General features: G+C 36.0%; 1 protein-coding gene and 1 pseudogene across 5 annotated transcripts in view; both read left to right on the top strand.

The window, feature by feature from the left end:
• Positions 1–14,946, top strand: part of DHX9 (DExH-box helicase 9) — a 50,745-nt gene that overhangs the window by 2,535 nt on the left and 33,264 nt on the right. For 4 of the 5 annotated variants that reach the window (XR_004955137.1, XR_001597040.2, XM_016145564.2 and 1 more), the window contains exons 2-11: positions 220–352; positions 1,002–1,142; positions 7,606–7,720; positions 8,720–8,832; positions 9,373–9,521; positions 11,899–11,945; positions 13,873–14,009; positions 14,340–14,429; positions 14,530–14,691; positions 14,834–14,911. Coding sequence is in view for 3 of the 5 variants with exons in the window: in XM_016145564.2 (XP_016001050.1) it covers positions 242–352; positions 1,002–1,142; positions 7,606–7,720; positions 8,720–8,832; positions 9,373–9,521; positions 11,899–11,945; positions 13,873–14,009; positions 14,340–14,429; positions 14,530–14,691; positions 14,834–14,911 (1,143 nt within the window). In the remaining 2 variants the exon portion in view is untranslated. Of the gene's footprint in view, positions 1–219; positions 353–1,001; positions 1,143–7,605; positions 7,721–8,719; positions 8,833–9,372; positions 9,522–10,936; positions 11,068–11,898; positions 11,946–13,872; positions 14,010–14,339; positions 14,430–14,529; positions 14,692–14,833; positions 14,912–14,946 lie in introns of those variants that run through there. The other variant, XM_016145566.2, reaches the window with a different exon arrangement.
• LOC107511291 lies at positions 4,245–7,593 on the top strand (annotated as a pseudogene).

Here is a 14,946-nt window from a genome sequence, read left to right as displayed (position 1 = left end):
TAGTTAAAATCGTACAGCTTTGTATCCTGCTTTTTCTCATGTCATAGACTTTCCATTTATGTCATAAAAATGTCTTCATAGGCAATTTTAATAGCAATTCGATAAGATATCCTGTGCTTAGCCTAGATTTTCAGTAAATTCCAGTTGATTATTTCCAGCTTGGTAATTTCCAGTGTTTGCTCTTGTAAATAACGCTGTTTTTAACTTTTGTTTTCTTAGGTCTGAAAAAAACATTTGAATCATGGGTGATGTTAAAAATTTTCTCTACGCCTGGTGTGGCAAAAGGAAGATGACACCAACCTATGAGATTAGAGCAGTGGGGAACAAAAACAGGCAGAAATTCATGTGTGAGGTACTAAAGAATACTGTTTACATTTATGTGGTTTTGAGGCTTATTTCAGTGTTAAAAGAACTGTTTTCTGTGGAAATGTTAATGTGTTATACATTTAATAATGTTTTCTATTGTGACTTGCCTGCTATTCTGTCATTATAAATCATTTTCAAGTGAGCATTACTGTAAAACAATCTGGTAGGTAAATTATTCTAGTTGGAACTTGTATCTTCTTCAGCTTCCACTGTACCCGTAGTGCGGATCGGAAAGTTGGTTCAGCTGTTAGCAGTTTACTAAGTCCTGTAAAAACTAGAGCAGTTCTTGATTGCTTTAAGTCAAAGTGCTTAAAATAAATACGAATAGAGCACTTGTTCTTGGTTATTATGAAATCAGATTTTAATGTGGAACATTCTGTTACCTGAAAAGAGAATGTCTGAGCATATAAATTAATATTCTTGTTTTGGGATTAGCTTATCACTGGACAATATTATTCAAGCTTTTTCTTAAGACAGTCCATGACTTTTCTTACGTGTGTTATTTTCAGTGTGTTTATAGAGTATAATCTCCAGCAATTAACTGTTATCTGTTATTGGAGTGTTGGATTGTAAATTTTTTAAGTCTCAGAATTACCCAGGTTCATCTCAGTAAATTTTTTTCTTGACTATTAAAGGTTCGAGTGGAAGGATATAATTACATTGGCATGGGCAATTCCACCAATAAAAAAGATGCACAGAGTAATGCCGCCAGAGATTTCGTTAACTATTTGGTTCGAATAAATGAAGTAAAGAGTGAAGAAGTCCCGGCTATTGGGGTAAGTACTTATGGCCAGGCACTTGAAATGTATAAGCTTATGCTAACCTACTATGTATAGCGACTCAGGGTGATAATTTTTCAATGTCGTTTTCAAATATATTAATGTGTTCCTTAGTGAACCTTGGCATCGTGCTTTCTCAGAGCACTGGGATGAGTTCCTGAAGATTTGATTTTGTTCTTATGTAACTGACTTGTGGGCTTAGAAAATTCCTTTAATCTGTATGTCCTATGGTTTTATGTATTTCATTCATTCATAAACTGATTTTTCAAGGCCTGTTCTGTATACTTCCAAAGATAACATTTTAAACAGTATAAAAATAGTGACATTTTAAGACACAGTATTTACTCCATTGATACTTCTTATATACTAGAGAGAAAATATTTCATGAAATAAAATATTCTTGTTTTGATACCATGATTATTTTAATTATATAAGTTTATAACAAAGACCTCTCTCTAGTACTGTTTTTAAGAGAGAAACTTTATTTCTCATTTGATTAAAAAATGAAAATTTGAATTTTCACAAAAATGGAGGGACGGTTGACAAAAAAGATTCACGTTATGATTTAAACAGATCCCTTAGGTAACTTAAAAGATTCAGTTTTATAGAACTGTTAGGAATAATATCTATACCAATGTTTACAATTTATTTCTTCTGAATTTTTATGTTCTGACTTGTCTATGAAGGTAAAAATACATGATGTATTTTCTTCCATTGCTGTGGTCCAGAAGACAAGAGATTTTCTGGTATATTGTACCACTAGATAATTAAAGGATTTTTAATACATTGGTTTAACCATTTGTAAAATGAAGGAATTGGACAAGATGATCTTGATGATTATTTCTGGGTATGAAAACAGTATTGCAAATATCTTTCAAATATTTGAAAGCATTGACATTTGCTCCACATTTTCTGACCTGTTCTTTATCTTTTAGCCTCATCCTCTCTTTTGTCTTGCAGTATCGGTCTGCTAGATGCAAATTCTATTTAATTTCCTTTTATGAGAAAATGTTTTTATTTTACCTTCTTTCTTGAATAATATATTTCATTGTAATAGGATTCTGGGGTGACAGTATCCTTCTTTAAGCACTTAAAGATAATGTTTCATTGTCTTTTTCCATTGTTTTCTGATGGGAAGTAAACTATAATCAAATCATTTCCTCCTATATGTAATGTTTTGTTTTATTTGGTTGCTTTCATTTTTTTTCTTTACTTTTTATTTCCATAGTTCGAGTATGATGTGACTAGGTGTGGTTTTGTTTATACTTATTCTGCTTGGGCTTGCTGAGGTTTATGAATCTGTAAATTTATGTCTTTCATCAGATTTGGGAAACTTTGGCTATTCTTCTGACGTTTTACCCTCTTCTTTCTGGGGCTCCGACATTAATATGTATGTTAAACCTTTTGATGTTATCTGAAAGATCTCAGAGGCTGTCCTTTTTCCCTTTCTCACTGTTCCTCAGATTGGATGATTTCCATTGATTATCTTCAGATTCACTGATTCAACTCCGTTTTGCTCTTAAGTCCGTCCAGTGAATTGTTTATTTCAGATATTATTTTTTTCATTTTATACTTTTCGGCTTTTCCCTCTCATGATATTTTTTCTTACCTCCCCATTCATTATAAGCATATGTTCATAATGTTGGTGCGAATTTCCTTTATCCCATTGAGCATAGTTGTAATAGCCGCTTCTTGACTACTTATTCTAACATCGCAGTGCTGGGCCGTGTTGATTGTGTTTTCTCTTGAGATTGGGTCACGTTTTCCTCTTTTTATGTCAAGTGACTTGGATTATATTCTCAGCATTATGATTGTTATGTTGTAGAGACGCTAAATAATATTCCTCCAAAGAGTATTGCTTTAGTTGTTGTGTTGTCAAGCAGTCAATTTTGTTGGACTCAATCTCCAAACACATTTTGGGTAACAGGTCAAATTTTACTGCAGTTTTCTGATTCTTTACTAGGTGGCTAGCAGTCCATCCTGGGTATGTGTAGTTCGCAGGTTAGCCAGAGATTCGGGTAGAATTTGAGTTTTCACCCTCTTTCTTTCCAGGATTTCCTCCTTACTTTCTAGCAGCTTTGGTGTCCCCAAACTCTTCTCTGATACTTTAGACCAGAAAAATTGAGTTTTCAATTAGAGTTTTAGCTGCCTCGCATGGTCTTTCTTTGGGCTAAGAGCCATAATAAACAAGAGTTACACCTTTGCTGTTTCTTGCTTTCTCATTTCAAATCCTCTCCAGAATCTGCTAGCTCTTGTTCACTTTTTAATGCCTGCATATAGTTGTGGAAATCTTTGGTATTTTTTCCTTAGACCTTCATGTTGTCTATAGGAGGGTCAGTTTTGTAGGCGCTTACTTGGCCAGACCAGAAACAATACCCTATTGTCTTTTGTTACTAGCATTTTAAGATGCACAGATCAAATGCTCTGACTGTGTGTTTCCTATTTTCTCTCTCACTTTGTTCTAGCTACGCTGGCCTTCTTGAAGTTCCAGCACCTTTCTGTTATATACTATCTGTATAAAATAAAGAAATTTCATCAGAAAGATTGAAAATAAAGACATGAATAAAGCTTTAGCAGGCAAATGAAGTACAAAGTAAAATGGGGTAGCAATATTAATATCAGAATAAATTTTAAGGAAGAAAGCTGAAAAGACAAATATCAGTTTGCAGAGTCCCAATTCAACTAGCATTAGAAATGCTGATGTATATATTGGCAAAACTAAAATGGTAATATGAGAAAGTTGCAAACGGATCAAAAAACTGTACTAAATATTTGGAAATTAGAACTCTCGGTTCTAAATGAAAATTAAAAATTAATAGTTACAGGCCATTTGGATAACAGTGTCTGTCAGAACTGGAGTGCCAGAGGAGTAGTCATTATTCAGAGGAATGTCAAGTGCTTTTATTAGAAATAGCTTTTTTGTTTGTTTGTTTGTTTTTTAAATGAATGAACTAATAACTTTCAGCTCAGGGAAATAGAAAAAACAGGGAGAAAGTAATAAAAAAAACAGAAATTGCTGAATTAGCACAAAAAGTAAAAGTGGTAAGTAAAAATTTTAAATGCTCTTTGTAAAAGATAAAATAGTTTATTCTAGGTCTAATTTTTTTTTAAAAAAAGAAAAGTTAATACTGCTGATTCACAGTCTTTTATGAAAAATTTATGTGGTTAAGATGGGTTTGAGAATTCAGAATTTTTTATAAAGGTTGCGTTGTTGTAAGATGGCAGTTCATTATGAGGCAGTCAGTCCTTCCCGACTAAATTGTATCAGTTTAACATATTATTTGATAAGTTAGACAAAAAAGTTAATTAGGAAAAATAATTGCTGAAGAATAACCAAAAATAATTTTAAAGTGCTAGCCACTTTTTGGCTCTCCGAGCAGCGCCATGGTGGTCAGCAAGAACAAGCACCTGACGAAAGGCAGCAAAAGAGCCAAGAAGAAAGGGTTAACCTATTTTCTAAGAAAGATTGGTATGATGTGACAGCACCAGCTATGTTCAATATCAGAAATATTTAGAAAACACTAGTCATGCGAACTCAAGGGACCAAAATTGCTGATCGTCTCAAGGGTCTTGCTTTTGAAGTAAGCCTAGCTGAGCTGCAGAATGATGAAGTTGCATTTAGAAAATTCAAGCTCATTACTGAGGATGTTCAGGACAAAAACTGCCTGACAAATTTTCGTGACATGGATCTTATCCATGACAAAATGCGCTCCACAGTCAAAAAATGGCAGACCATGATTGAAGCTGAAGTTGATGTCAAGACTACCGATGGTTATTTGCTTTGTTCTGTGTTGGTTTTACTAAAAACCACAATAATCAGATTCAGAAGATCTCTTAATGCTCAGCATCAGCAGGTCTGCCAAATCCAGAAGAAGAAGATGGAAATCATGACCTGAGGTACAGACAAATGACTTGAAAGGAGTGGTCAATACATTAATTCCAGATAGCATTGGAAAAGACATAGAAAAGCCTTGCCAATCAATTTATCCTCTCCACGATGTCTTTGTTAGAACAGTCAAACTGCTGAAGAAGCCCAAGTTTGAACTGGGAAAACTCAAGGCGCTTCATGGTGAAGGCAGCAGTTCTGGGAGAGCTGCTGGGGATGAGACGGGTGCTCAGGTGGAATGAGCGGGTGGATGTGAGCCTCCCGCCCAAGAATATGTTTAAAATTCAGACTTTTCACTGACAAATAAAACCTATTTGTGATGTTTTTTAAAAATAAAAGTGTTAGCTAATCCTACTACATGTTAATAAAGAATTTTAGTTATTTCCAAATTACAGTAACTAAATTGGCTCCAAAATGGAAAACAAAACAAAACAATATATTGGAAAATAATGCAGAATAGGTTTCAGGATAGAAAAGGCCATTTTATGGAGAATGTAAAAAGCAGAAACTAGATTTGACTAGAGAACCAAAACTAACAAAATACTTTTTTGGGCAATAAGCATTAATAAGGTTAAAAGGAAAAGGACAAATATTTTTTACAGCTTATATGACAATGAATAGCACTGAAATGTTAAATTCTCAGGAGTTAATGAGAACAGTGAATATCCAGATAGAACAATGGGCAAAGAAAATGTAACTTAAAATAATAGGTTACTATTAATAAAAAACAAAACTAATATTAATAAGGATGTATAACATTCTGTAATTCTCAGAACTGGAAAGAATGTTAGAAAATAGATACTCTCATAGTGCTGGGCGATATGGAAGTCAGCAGCCTTTCTATGGGATATGATGCTGTTTTAAATGCCGGCACCTTTTAACTCAGGAATTTCACTTTTATGAATGGTTTCGTAAAATAAGCCAAAGTACAAAGAATTTATGGCAGTGTTTTTTAATTTCTTTTAAGATCGGCTGCAATCTAAATACCCATCAACATGATATTGCTTGAGTAATGTATAGGGAGTGTGTGTGTCAGAGAGAGAGGGAGAGACACACAGAGGCGCTCTGTGCTGTTGAGTTGGCCGACTCCTCCTGGCAACTCTGTATGAATGAGTGATGTCCGTATGATGTGCTGTCCTCAGCAGCCCTTGCTCGGCTCCTGGTGCCTATGGATTCTTCTGTGGAGTCACTCCATCTCATATTTGGTCTTCTTTTCCTGCTGCTTTCTGTTTTTCCCAGCATTATTGCCTTTTTCAAAGAACCCTGCCTTCACATGATGTGCCAGAAGTTAGGACACTCCAGTGTTGTCATTTTTGCCTCCAGCCATGTTCCAGGCTTAATTTGCTCTAGGCCCCACTTGTGCGTCTTCCTGGTGGTCCAGGGTACCAAAGAGATCTCCTCCAATACCCTATTTCAAATCAATTTTTTTCTTGTCAGTCTTCTTCACTGTCCAGCTTTCACATTCGTACATAGTAATTGGGATTACAAGAGTGTGAATGATCTTAACCTTGGTCTCTAGGGACACATCCTTGCTCTTGGTGATCATTCCTAATTCTTACATCGCTGCTCTGCTGAGTCTCAACTTCCTCTTGATTTCTTGGCTTCAGTCTTCGTCTGAATTAATGACTGGACTAAAGTAAGCAAAATCTTTTAACAGTTTCATTTTCTTCATTGTCCATGTTCAAGCTGTATATTCTATAGTCGTGATTTTTGTCGTCTTAATGTTTAAATTCAGGCCTGCTTTGGCACTTTCTTCTTTCATTTTTATCAGAAGTCATTTCAAATCATTGCTACTTTATGTATAGTACACCTTGGCGTTGGAGTAGTAAGTCATTAAAATTCATGTAGATCAATATTTAAGGAAGAACGAAATGTATATAAAATATTTTGCATTTTGTCTTAGAACTTCGTTTCGTCTCTGGAAATCTCTTCTCCAAGATATGCTCTTGGTCGGCTCTTCACTTCTTTCATACCTCTTCTCCTCTTCACACCTTATGAGTGTGGCTTTTCCTGTTCACTTTATTTAAATAGTGATCTCTCACAGTCCCTATTTTTCTTTTCCGCTCTATTTTTCTCTGTAGTATTGTATCACACTTGACAAATGTGTGCCTTGTCTAGCTCTGAGAGAATACAGAATTAGGTATAGCTCTGTAAGTCCAGAGCACGTCTGGTTTGTGTTCGTTGTTTTATCTGCAGTTCCCAGAACAGTGTCTACCGTGTAGAAGACTCCTAACATATACTTCTTGAATGTCGAATGTATTTATAAAGATATTAAGTGAAAAAAATAAATTAACTCTACAGCATAAACTGATCCCACTCTTTGTGAAAAAATTATATTTGCGTACATATGTATGTATGTGTGCATGTGTATGTTTGTGTATACAATCTCCAGATATAGAATTATGAGTAATTTTTATGACCTTTATCCTTTTCTGCCTGAAATGATAACTTAATAGATGTTACTATCATGGGGAGACGAGGGGCAGCACATGGGCCTCCTTTGACTATAAAAAAATGTAATCATCTCAGTGAAGGTGAAATTGCTGATAACTGCCTTGACTTTTTCACTTGAAGGTAGCACCCCCGCTCCCCCCCCTTACTGATTCACCTGACGCCACAGCAAATACTGGTGAAGGTTTACCAACCACCATGGGAGGCCCTCTTCCTCCACATCTGGCTCTCAAGACAGGTAAGGGTCTTGGAAGTGTGCACATGCCTGAGAATAAGTTCTGTGCTGTCTTCCTTGGTCATCATCTCTCTCACCAGGATAAAGAGAAATAACTTCAGTAAACTTTTAATGTTGACAAATCCAGTGTCTTCATAATTTACAGATAAACCACCAGCTCATTTAATTTTTTTTATGAAGTGTGGTACACCTTAATTCCTTGTCGTCATTAGTTTTTACTAATTTCTCATCTCTGGATAGATTTTGCACAGGCTAGAACATTTGGTTAAAGGGTCTTATTTATTGCCCTTTCTTGGTTCTGATTTACTCCTACCAAATATGTTGTAGACTTGTTTATTTACCTTATGGATCCAAGCCATTGTTAAATTCTTTTTACCTAATTTTTTGTTGTTATATCTACTTGTAGGGTATATTAGAATATTTGGTCAAACTACTTAAGTCTCAGATCAAGTATTTATGAAATGAGAATAACAATAGTACTTCCTAAGACTGTTGTGAAGAGTACATTTTTTTTAAGCATATAATAAACTTAATAGAGTTGATGGTCACTTGACATTAACTCTTTAGTTACTCTGTTTTTTCATCAGGATTCATCACTTTCTTAACACCTTGTTTTCATTACAAGCACTAGCAGGTACCTTTCTTTCAGGGTCATATTTAGCAAAGAAACAGCTTTTATCATTTAATCAGTTATTACATTGTGTAACAACTTGAAAAACAAAGCTACATTGATACTGTAAACTGGATTGTCAATCGCCTGCTTTCATTACTGGTAACTTCTCTCTGCATACCAGCCTTGGAAATAGCAATTTAGACCTGTACTCCAGTTACACAGGACTTTTAAGTAAGTCATGGAGAGCTCAGGCCCAATTCCAAATTGAAACACTGGGTTTCTAATTATGGAGTTCCAAAATCTAAATGAAGAAAATATTCTTTAAAGTATTTAGGATCTTTCTACAGTTTGATTGATCAAGAGAAAAATTATTTTCTTTTCCTTAATAGAAAATAATGGCGGAGTTGGGGCCTCTGGCTATGGTGCTTCTGGGCCTACCTGGGATCGAGGAGCCAACCTGAAGGATTATTACTCAAGAAAGGAAGAACAGGAAGTGCAAGCGGTAAGGCCTTCATCACCTGTGTTACATATCCGGGAGTGCGATCTAGGACTTAGCTCACATCAAGGTTTAAGATAATCACAATTCAATAATTTAGTGATTCTTTCAAGTGGTTATTTGAGACACCTTATTCCAACATGACGCTATAATCCTAAACTACCCATTAAATCTGGTCACTAGAATTGTCTGTGACATACAACATTATTTTTCCTGGTTGTGATAAAAGATCTTACCTACTTTGTAAGAAATAGATATCTCAGTAAACCTCATTTATGAGTACTCATAAAAATTGCTACTTCATATAGTTAATGTGGCAAAATCAGCACACAAAGTTTGTCAAAAGTTTTTTAGGAATAATTTAAATACAATACATTCACAAATAGCTTATTTATACAATAGGACCATCAGATACAATATAAACTATTAAAAAGCAGCTTTTGCATTTTAAAAGATGGCGTAAAAGGTATTGTTATAAATTTCTGTACCGTAAATATTCATAACTTAAATTAGTGCAGCCAAATTTAATTTTCATTGATTCAACAGACGCTAGAATCAGAAGAAGTGGATTTAAATGCTGGGCTTCATGGGAACTGGACCTTGGAAAATGCTAAGGCTCGTCTAAACCAATATTTCCAAAAAGAAAAGATCCAAGGAGAATATAAGTACACCCAAGTGGGGCCTGATCACAACAGGTTTGCTTGTTTCACTCTTTCCCATCAATAGTAAGTTAGGGTTGGTTTGGATATTTGTTGTTCTGTTTTTGTACACATTTGGTTCAGTTCGTAGGTTAGCATTGAATTATAAAAAGAAGATATATTTCCACAAGACAAATTGTCATTGGTTGGTAATGTGTGCAGCATTTCATGGTTTTCACTTGTGAATATGATTTCAGCTGTGCGAGAAGGTCTGCAGCTATGCAAAACTCTGCTGTTTGTGGCGTGGATTTTTAAGGGTCTCATGTGACTCTGAAAGGCAAAAAAGCATATCATAGCCACAAGTGGTGGTTTGTCCATAATTAACCTAAAAATCAGTCGGAGGTGGTGAGTTTATTTACTGTGGTGGTGGTGGTGGAGGTAGTCATACTGATTATTTCTTTAATGGGTCAAGTTAGACACTAAAGATTCTCAGAGGTAGATTGCATTGCACTGAGATCCAAATTTTCCTTCAGCTTTGAGAGTTGCCAGCTCTGAGGAGTTCATTCTGTTGAAGTTTTAAGGCCTCTTGTAAAGCTGAAAGTCTTTATATGTGAGTTAAGTTAGCCTACTTTTATTCTGTTAAATTTATAAAACTGAAAACAAAGGGAAGTTTTGGTAACAGTGACAGTATGTTTCTCAGCCTGCTTGCTGTTCTTCCTGAGAGCATTCCAGGGTGTAGTAATTATTACTCCCAGGAAGGCTCGTATGGATTAGACTCTACTGGGGGCACTGTATTTTTATTGGTAGGGAGGGAAGGTTATAATGGAAACCTTCTGGATGATTTAATTTGCAGTGGTTAAATAAATTATTCAAAATACATTAAAAATATTTTCCTTGAAAATCAAAGTGTTCTCCCTTGGATGTGTCTAGCAACCTTAAAATAATTATTACCAAAATAAAACTTTGACACTGTGGTCAAAGTGATGTTCAGAGCATGGTTCCCCCTGTTTTCCCCTGTGTTGTTTAATCCTGAATTCTCAAAATACTTAATTCCGATGTCAGCCTTTTTAAAATCCTCAGCGGATGTGAAGGAAAGATACAGTTGTTGAGGATTTTTCTTTAATATTTTGTCCTTCTGAACTGATTGGGCTTGGTAGCACTTGGTGGCTTTAAGAACAGTTAGATAACTTAAGTGTGCTCCGCAGCTGGTTGTTGTGAACGCGTTTTGATGTCGGTGTCTTACTGACTTCTGATAAAAGGTAATTGAAGAATTCAGGATGTGCTGAGGGAGGCAGAGATAGTCGGGGGAGCCAGGACAGCATTGCTCCCAGTATGTCCTGTATTTAAAGGCATGACAGACAGCAACACCAGAGGTCTGTGTTCATACACACATGTGCTGCTGCTTAGGCTGAACTAAGCAATCACATGGGAAACTGTTGTAAACTGATTTCTGGTGTCGCTGTTCCCCCTAGGTGGAAGAGAATTGAGATTGACTTTAAGCCTGGCTGAGAAACATACTGGCATCGGTGTCATTAATGAAAGGGTGGATGTTGTTCCCCTGAAAGTCAGTGGCCTTTGATCCCTGAAGCCGCTGTGCCTGAAGGTCAGTTCTTTCACAAGAGGTATAGGAAGGAGTCTAACATTAATTTTTTTCTTAAGCCTCACCAAACGTTTTATTCACAGCACAAAGTCAATGTGACAATGTACCTGAGCAGTGGCAGGATCAGAAAGCATAGTTTTCAAAGGGCAGTTTTTCCCTTGGTAAAACCCAAATTATTCCCTAGAATCTGCTAGCAATTTTAGCTATAATTTTCAAAAATGTTTTGTTCTCCAGGACCTGATTTAAGTAGATGTGATATAAATAAGCTACATTTCTTGTCAAGGGTTGCTTCCAACTATAGGCAGATACCCCTGCCTCCGGAGCCACCAGTATATGCTTCGCGTCCATATGTCCCCGTGTGTGTGTACATGCATGCATGCAGTTAGCTTATCTTAACAGGTCGCAGTCAGTAGTGGGTGGCCCATGCAGAGGAATCTTAAAATAGTCACAACTATAATTTTAAGAGCTTCGGTCCTATTTTATTTCTTGGCCCCAAGCTAAGTGGAAAATTCCTTTTTATTGAATGTGTTCTAGCTATTCAGAGTACAACATTTGGAAAAAGTAAGAGTAAGTAAGTATAGAATGTAAAACCCTAACATTTTCATTTCATGAAAAATTGGCTCATTAACTTTGGTTATATTATTCTTGTGCCATGTTGTACATTTGAAGTTTATACACTTTATTCTAAAACTGAACAGAAGTAAATGTTTGTTTTTTTATTTTTTTTTGCTGTTATTTGCCTGAGCAGTTGGAAAGCCTGCCTGATTTGGGAGTCCTAGATTTAGTACTTTCTAACATTGAAATTCCTAACCTTGTTTGTATATGTTGTTACAGGAGCTTTATTGCAGAAATGACCATTTATATCAAGCAGCTGGGCAGAAGTAAGTGTTATGCTCCCCTGATATTCTGAGTCTTGGTTAATGGAGTAATAATCACAGTAGAGTCTTGAGCTACAGATACAAAAGCTTTATTTTATTTGTTTGTTTGTTTATTCTTTCTTTCTTAACTCCTACAGCACCTGGTAGTCCTGCTGGTCTCCCATCCAAGTACAAACCCAGGCCCAACCCTGCTTAGCTTCCGAGATTAGATGAGATTGGGCATGTTCTGGGTGGCATGGCTATAGACCACATAAGCTTTATTAATTGAAAGAATGTATGATATAAGGTAGCATCTTGGGTATTTTAGAATATTAGTAATTATATGAATTAGAGGGCCCAGTTTCCCAATTTGCATGTGAAAAAAAGGTGATGCTAGTGTTATATTTCAAAGGGTAAGAGGTGGTAAGCTACTTAGGAGTCTGCCAGTGTCAGAGAACTTTAAAACACTTTTTTATTTTTCTCCATAAAAATATTCTTTCAGTTAAGTAAAACTAGGTGAAATTTTTAAAAGAGTAAATTGGACAATAGTATTAAAGAGTGGATGTATATAGCATTTAAATCATAGAGTCAAGAAGAAAAGTTGAGAAAGTTAACCTAAGGAAACAAAGAACAGATTGGGGTTATTTATAAAGGAAGTAAGAAGGCAAAGATGTGGTGCCTTTTATTCTTACCCGGTAAGTTTATAGCAGTGTGTTGTGCTCAAGTAATACTGAACCACCTCTCTGTACCTGTTTTATTACAGGTTTTGTGACTTTGAATAAATCACACTTTGTATCACTGGGATGCAGTTAATTGGGAGAAATGGCCTACGAGTCTTTCCAGCTTGAGAATTCTACAATTAACATTAATGTTTTAAATTTTATATATGAAAGACATTCCTGATAAGAGTGAAACTATTGAATGAATCACAAGGAGACAATTTTGAATTTCTTATTCTAGACTTTAACGATAAGTTATTTTAATTGAGAGGCTAGGATGTTAAGGGAAGAGGATAAAGGTAGTCCAGCTTCTGTCAGCCCATTGCTCTGACCATCAAAATTAGACTGAATTGGGTGGTTAGGGAGAAGAGCATCTGTGCCTGTCCCTTCGTGCTTTGTGTCATCTCTCCTAAGGCTAAAGGATGTTGAAGGAGAGGAAACTTTAAGAGTATGAGTAGCTACTGGCTTCAGTCAAATATTGTCAGAATCAGCAAACTACAGCCCTCTGGGCAAATATAGTCCACTGTCTGTTTTATAAATAAAGCTTTATTGAAACACAGACTTAATTGTTTGTGTCAGGGGATAGCAAAGTTTCATAAATATTTTCAAGTTTTATGGGTCACATATCACACACTTATTTTTGTCATATTTGTACAACTCTAAAAACATAAAAACCATTTTTAGTTCCTGGGCCTATAGTTTGTCTAAACCCTAGTAAAGTATTGCCTGGATGCTTTCAAGTTTTAAAGCCAAAGTTGAAAAGTTGTGAGAGATCATGTAGTCTGCAATGACTAAAATATTTATTACCTGACTTTTTATAGAAGAAGATTGCTAACCCCTGGTCTACATAACCACTTTGGGTCCATTTTTCTTCCTTTGTTTTGCTTTTTTGACTCTTTGCTTTTCAAAAGTTAAACTTTGTTTTCTTCCTGTTTTAATGTCAAATGATTTTAATGACAACTTTTATTGAAGTAGGTTATTTGCTGTTATAGTGATGGTTTGTATGTGTCTAGTGTCAGCCCATAATCAAGATAGCTGGTTACTTAGTTGATAAGCTATTATGGAATTGCTTTTGATTAGCAGTTAGAATGAAAAAGAACTTAGACCCCATGACTTACTCTGTATTTTGGGGGTTTTTAATACCTAAGCCCTTAGTTGCTTACGAAATGAGATGTTTCTTTACTTAGACGAATTATTCTTCTGTTTTTGATAATCCCGACCTTAACTTATAGGGATTTTTGCACGTGAACATGGATCAAATAAAAAACTGGCAGCACAGTCCTGTGCCCTGTCACTTGTCCGACAGCTCTACCATCTTGGAGTGATCGAAGCGTACTCTGGACTTACAAAGAAGAAAGAAGGAGAGACAGTGAGTCTTTAGTCTTAGTGGCCCAGAGAAATATTGTATAAGTCAGTTTAGCTCTTGTTTAGTATCTGGTTAAAGAAGTTTAATTTATAGTTCTGGGAGCCTTATCTTAAGAAATGGAAATGGCCCCACTGATCATCTGTGTCTGGCCAATGCTGTGCACATAGTGGACAGTAGTTGAAGTAATTCTTTCGAGAAAGGGAACTAACTCTTTGTTGGCTTTGGGAATATTGTAGACCTGGTGTTGACCACATATTCTTGACCTTGCTGTAGTAAGTTGAGCAGTGCTCGTATGTCTGTTGCATGATTTATATGGTCATCCTTTCTCTGTAGGTGGAGCCTTACACAGTCAACCTCTCTCAAGATTTAGAGCATCAGCTGCAAAACATCATTCAAGAGCTAAATCTTGAGATCATGCCCCCAGTAAGCATACAGTTATTTAGTACACTTTTGTATGGAAATTCTCTAGTCAGACAAGCAACTGGTATTGGTTTTTGGTTTGTTTTTGTTTTTTAAAAAATAGCCTGATGATCCTTCTGTGCCTGTTGTACTCAACCTTGGCAAGTTGGCTCACTTTGAGCCATCTCAGCGACAAAACCAGATGGGTGTGGTTCCTTGGTCACCTCCTCAATCCAACTGGAATCCTTGGACTAGCAGCAACATCGATGAGGGGCCCCTGGCTTATGTGAGTGCAACATTATTTTTGAGATCAGACTCTTATATTTCACTTTTGGGTCTAATTCATTAGTATGTCTAGGTAAGAAAACGGATTCAGTTCGAAGATGAGTTATGTGCTTTTGTTTGACTATTGCCTGCCCATTTTACAGGCTACTCCAGAACAAATAAGCAGGGATCTCAAGAATGAATTAATGTACCAGTTGGACCAGGATCATGATTTGCAAGCTGTAAGTCTTTGAAGTAGCTAGACATATGGTGCCCA

This window comes from Rousettus aegyptiacus, unplaced genomic scaffold (genome assembly GCF_014176215.1).
Source record: "Rousettus aegyptiacus isolate mRouAeg1 unplaced genomic scaffold, mRouAeg1.p scaffold_m13_p_17, whole genome shotgun sequence".
Classification (NCBI taxonomy): domain Eukaryota; kingdom Metazoa; phylum Chordata; class Mammalia; order Chiroptera; family Pteropodidae; genus Rousettus; species Rousettus aegyptiacus.
The sequence above is the reverse complement of the archived record's forward strand: the minus strand, read 5'-3'. Positions and strand labels throughout refer to the sequence as shown.